The 6,000-nt window shown below is 44.4% G+C and overlaps 1 protein-coding gene across 1 annotated transcript in view; it reads right to left on the bottom strand.

Moving 5' to 3' along the window:
* Positions 1-551: 551 nt before the first annotated feature.
* EIF3I (eukaryotic translation initiation factor 3 subunit I) overlaps positions 552-6,000 on the bottom strand; it is a 98,122-nt gene continuing 92,673 nt past the window's right edge. The window contains exon 11 of the mRNA XM_078680699.1: positions 552-648. Coding sequence (XP_078536825.1) covers positions 567-648 — 82 coding nt within the window. The 3' untranslated portion in view covers positions 552-566. The remainder of the gene's footprint in view (positions 649-6,000) is intronic.

Genomic DNA, 6,000 nt, shown 5'->3' with positions numbered 1-6,000 from the left:
GGTGCTGCAAGATTACAAGCAAACACTCCTGGGCATCCATGCACTGAGTGGGGCAGACAAACAGGAAGACGAGCATCAGTGCCAGGTCTTGAGATCAGTAACTCAGCTTTCATTTTCACCAAGAAAATCATCTAGCATTACTTAAGCAAAGGTGTATTTCTGAAGGCTTAAAAAGGGAACCAAATAGTCACAACCACTCCCTGGAGGCACACAAAAGTTTCCAGATGCCTGGCAGAGTTCAGCTGGCATAAGGACACAGTTCTCTAGATAGCTGTCCTGGCCCCAGCTCACTTTCACCAGATGATTTCCAATTTCCCCAATTATTGCCAATGATTAATGACACAGAACTTACTTTGGCTTCTACCCTGGGTTGGGCAGAAGAGAAGCATACGAGTGGATACTTTTGCAAGAGTCAGAGACAATACATGTGTAGTTTCAATGCCTGTGAAGCTTGCAAACATACACTGCTGCGCTCTCTTGCTCTGTGGGACATGGTTCGCCAAGTTTGTTGGAGAGCGCCAACCTACAGCCATGAGGAAGCCTAGTGCAGTAGGCCACAGATGCAGTCAGACTTCAAATTCAAACTCAAAGTATTGCGGGTCAAAGTGATGGATCCGTACGTAGCCATCCTCACCGCCACTGCTGTAACTGCAACAAGAAAAGAGAGTAGGTACTTAATGCAGGATACTGCAACACAGTCTTCATTTGTAAGTATCCAATCCCAGGCCAGAATCAAGGACACCGAATGGTTTCATGAGTTGAGCATGCAGGATATAGGCTGTTTCAGGAGGGATAAATCAGAAAACACAATGATTACGCATGTGCTGGACCTAGAATATTGACTGATTTCACTAGATCTGAAACCAGGCTATAGACTTATCCCTAAAAGCCGGAATCCAAGATCAAAGAGAATTTAAATTGTCCTGAATTCAGGATACAGAAATGATCCTTGTCAGTCTGAACCCAAGATGATATCACAAGTCCTGTATGCAGGACACTGCCTGAGTTCACTAAACCTTAATCCAGAATACAGGAATGGTTTCGGATTCTTGTATTTAGGATACAGAAATATTTCACAAGTCCTGCATCGAGGAGCGAGGCTGATCCCCAAAGGTCTGAACACAGTATACAGAATGATTTCAAGAGTCTTACATCGAGGATACATATTGAGATCCAAAGGCTCAATCCAGAATACAGAAAGACTCCACAGTGTCCGAATCCAGCAATCATTGACTTTACAAATTGTGAATTTATGATACAACATGATTACACAATGTCTCACTAGAGAGCATAGACTACCACAGCACTGGAATTGAGCACACTGAATGGTTTCATCAGTCTGAACTACTGTTCAGGGATCTGAATCCAAGACACAGTGATTTCTAAAGGCATCAATTCAGAGTATAGTACGATTTCCAGGGCCCAAACCCTGGACACAGTATGATTTTATATGGTCCAGTTCAAAAGCACATGATCTCCTTCCAATCAAAGGCACAGAATGTTTCCATAAGTCCCCCATCTAGAAAAAAAATGGATTGCATGAGCCCTGACTCTTAAATGATGAATAACTGTACAAGGCCTAAGCCCCAATATTTGCTACAGACCCCCGCCCTAAAACAGGTGTTGCATACATAAACTTTTCTAAGACATTATGTGCCTTAATATCACCATTTTTGCTCATTTTAACAGAAGTCTCCCTAAACACCATTCGCTTTCCAGTGAGGAATCAGTTTTTGGAAGAAGTGTTAACAATTGTAATTGTTTCGCTTTTGTGGTGGATGCACACAGTGGTACACTGGGTGCAGAGCTTAATTCGAGCAGGTGCTTTCAGGTGCTCAGCACCTGCACTTCTTTCACAGGGCCAGGGCTACAATTTCTGAACCTGCAGGTGGTGGTCTCAATATTAATTGTTCAATTCAAAATAAAAAGAATAACATACATTCCATGACAGCTGGCTGGTAAATGTTCATAGGCAGGCTGGCATCCGCCTGTCCAGGCAGGCATGATTGTGTATCACCACGTTAGTGATGATGTCATCACGCTGATCACAAATCCAAGAAGTCATCGAAAACTATGGCTTGCATTCTATTCCCCTAGTCTGCTGCACCCTGCCACTGCCTGAGCCTAAACCTCCCATTGAATAATTGTAACTGGGGGCTGGCTCATGACAGAGTTGAGGCAAGGAAGCAGCAAGAGCGCATTTGGAACTTGGGAGTGAGGGCTCTTGAGAAAGAATAAATGAAAGTAAGTGTGGACTTTCCACTTGTTGCGTAGCCAGAGTAGCATATCCGGCAGCCCTGCATTGCTGCTATCCTCAATGTGCTCGATGAGGCTGTGGCCCAACACAACTTTTGTACGCCATGGCATCACCAGTAGAATCTGTGCGCTGCACCCCAGCACACCCATTCTTACCGGCATTGGCAGCATTACTGCTGGGGACAATGCCTGTGCTGTAGCAGGCAGGATCACAGCAAGCTGAGCAGTGGATGCAGATGCCGTCGCCATCCCTGGACCTACTAATTGCAGGCAGCACTAGCAGAGACATGACCTGTTGTGCTCAAGCAGCTGCCTGTTCAGCAATAAACACAGTCATACCACACTGATTAATATATGAAAAAAAGCATTTTCATTTGGTGTACATTTTGTTTTTGCACTTAGTGTTGGGAAGAAAGTAAAACATCTTCCGCTTCTTTAGGAATGACAAAAGGAAAACGCAGAGTTCAAAATAGCAGGGACATGTACAGGCTGACGACACTGGTCACAGGCAGCAGCATTGTTAGAGATGAGACAGCGAGAGTAAAAAGGAGAAAAAAACAACAAAAGAGGAGAGAGATAAAACAGAGCAAAGTAGAAGAAAAGGAGGAGAGCAAATCAGGTACAAAGAGAAAGAAGCCATGATGTGAAGAAGAGAGCATTACGAAGAGAGAAGATAGAATGAAAGGATCTGGTGAATAGGACAGAGGAAAAAAAGCAGGCAAATGATAAAATGGAGACACAGCTAATCACTGCTAGAGAGTGATAGTAGAGAGTCAAGATCGAGGGGAGAGAGAGCAGAGCATGGATAAAAGTGAAGAGAAAAAAGGGCAGGGCTAAAATGAATAGAGGGCAAATCAGAAATACAGGGTGTGACAAAGGTGATAGAAAACAATTAGAGAGGTGAGAGGATAGACTCTTAGAGCAAAGACTTAGGGGACAGACAACAGATCAAGGTTAGAAGATAGAGACAGAGGCAGTGAGAGTGTTGAAAGTGGGGCTCACCGGAGGAAGACGTGTGTGGTTGCCTCCTTGGCAAATGTTTCAGCACCTGCACTTCTTTTTTTACAAATTAAGCACTGCCTGGGTGTAACTAGTGTATGCTATCTCACCCTACCAGGGAAAATGGTTTCATTTAACATTGTAGATACTGTTCTACTTCGTTACATTTGTGTTGTAAACCTTGCAAAAGCACATTTTTGCCTGAGATGAGTTTTGTTACTATTTTGCCATGCCGATTATTGTTCTCATTATTGTTGGCAGTAGATGTGGGGACAAAAATGCTCTGCATTGCTTTGTGAATTATGTATCCCTGAACGTATGATTTTCAGAACAGCCTGGTGTGTGTTAACGCAAATGAGTTTGGCAACCGTGCAAACACAATGGAGGTACCTTTTGCTGAAGGGTTTAATCAACATCACTGCTCTAGGGGACAAACAAGGTGCACCCTCATTCAGATGAAAGCGCCTACTGCCCTCTTAATTCAGGATATGTTGTGACTGGCCGCAGTAGCAGTGTGGATTCTAAGATGGGGAACAGTAATTTTAACTATACTCATTTGAGGAGACTACCTACTACAGGCTCCCCAGTGTAAGACATTCTGTTTTCTCAGGTCTTTTACCCTAATTATGACTGACACATTTATGAAGTATGGCACTCTATGTTTGGGACTCAACTCGTCTGTGCTGCACCAGATAGTGGTCTCATTTGTGTTATGCTAGTCATCTCCATCTCGGACATCACAGCCTGCAGATACACACTTTCTGCTGCTAACCCCCAGACCTGTTTACATGATGGGTGGTGGTCAACCACCCACCCCCTTTGACCCTGGTATATGTTTACCCTAACTGAGCGAAACTCACAACGCTGACATTTTCTGTGTCAATGACAAAAGAACTGCACACAAAAACACATCATGTCCAAACCAGCCCAAACTGGCCTCAATGGGGACACTGGTCACACAAACTGTGTCCAGTGACAGCAGGAAGATGCTCCTGTCAATTCTGGAGAAGCATCTGGCCTTTCATAGAAAGCAGAGGATTATAAATACAGCCAGCATTTTCACCAGAATCCTATAATCAAAATTCAATAGAGACAGCAGCCTGTATGAGCCACAGCTCTTAGGGTGTTTACCTGCCTTAGGGATTAGTGTGATAACTTCCTTGCGGAGTGTCGGGGGGAGCACACCCTTTTCTATTGCTTCCTGGTAAACATCTATCAGGTGGGAGGCCAATGTCCATTTCAAGGCTGTATAAAAACTGCCAGAAAAACCATCCAGATCGGGAACCTTGGACCCATCCGTTTCGTCCATAGCCTGAACTACATCATCCACCAAAAATGGCTCTGCCAGGAATTCCCTATGTGCGTTCTGCAGCTAACGCTATTTGATCCAAATAGGCATTACTGGCATCCATAGCCGAGGAGACCTTTGTAGCATATAAATCTTTGTAATATGATAATAGTCTGGCCTCTATACCCTCGCAGTCAGTTATAGTCTCACCTTCTTCCCCATTCAAGCTTGTTATGTACATTGGGGTCCTGTGTGGCTGAATCAGTCTAGCCAATGTGCGGCCTGGGTGCTCTCCCTCCCCGTACCTCCTGGCGACTGCATACTTCCCCAGATAGTGTGATTCCCTCTCTGCGGCCTCATGAAAGTCTGGCAGTACTGCCGCCCGTCGCCTCAGCCCGCAGGTCTTTGCTTTAAATGCTTCCCATAGCATCGCTTTTGGGTCCACTGTACCCTCATTAAGTTCAAAATAATCGTCAATTGCCTGACCGAATTTGCAAGCAAATATTGAATTACGCAGTGCCATCTCAGGGAACCACCAATGCTTGACTCTAACACCCGGGCCAGGGATCTTCAGTCCCACTGTAACCAGGGCATGGTCCGATAAAGTATGCGGCAGGAGCCCAGTATCACTTAACTGTGTAGCCACATCGGGGGTGAGGAACCTATAATTCAGTCTTGTCCATGTATTATGTGGTGCCGCATTGTGTGTGTACACTTGTGTCTCTGCATGTAAGTGATGCCAAGCATCAGTCAACTGATACCCTCTAACAACTCTGTCAGAGTCTGCCTTGCTCTTGGCTTCGTGTCTGAGATATTAGCTGTGCTGTTCAGTTGTGGGTTCAATAGAATATTTAAATCCCCACCCATGCATACGCTTTCTGCCCCCATCCTGTCCATACTAGCTTGTAGGTCAATAAAGAATTCCAATCGTCTTTGTTTGGAGCATATACATTAACAAATAGTATTATGTTCCCTAATAGCCATCCTTCTATTAGTAAGTACCTACCCGCCCGGTCTGAGTATACATCTACCACTCTAAAAGGTACACTCTTGTGGATTAAAATGGCAACCCCTCTAGAATACGTGCTGTATCTGGCAAAATAGCGATTTGCCCCCCAATTACAGGCAAAATTGGGGGGGTTATGTGGCGACAAGTGGGTTTCCTGCAGGAATGCAAGGACACTGTAAATAGTGTAATACTTGTTTTCTCTTCTGAGCCTCATTAAGTTCTCGCACATTCCAAGACATAAGCACTATGGTATCAACAACCTCATTACTGTGCATTATTCTTCAATTGGGTATTTAAACTGCTATACGGTCTCACTATCAGTTCATATATGCCGAGCACGCGGTTAAAAAATTGTAAAGAAAGCAAATCTATAAATCTTATCAATCCCTCCCACCCCCTCAATCTTCACTAGGGGTACACCCCAAAGATTAAAGTAGTCATAATACTG

Source organism: Lissotriton helveticus, chromosome 3_1, assembly GCF_964261635.1.
Source record: "Lissotriton helveticus chromosome 3_1, aLisHel1.1, whole genome shotgun sequence".
Taxonomy (NCBI): Eukaryota; Metazoa; Chordata; class Amphibia; order Caudata; family Salamandridae; genus Lissotriton; species Lissotriton helveticus.
Note: the sequence above shows the minus strand (reverse complement) of the source record. Positions and strands in the feature narration are given on the sequence as shown.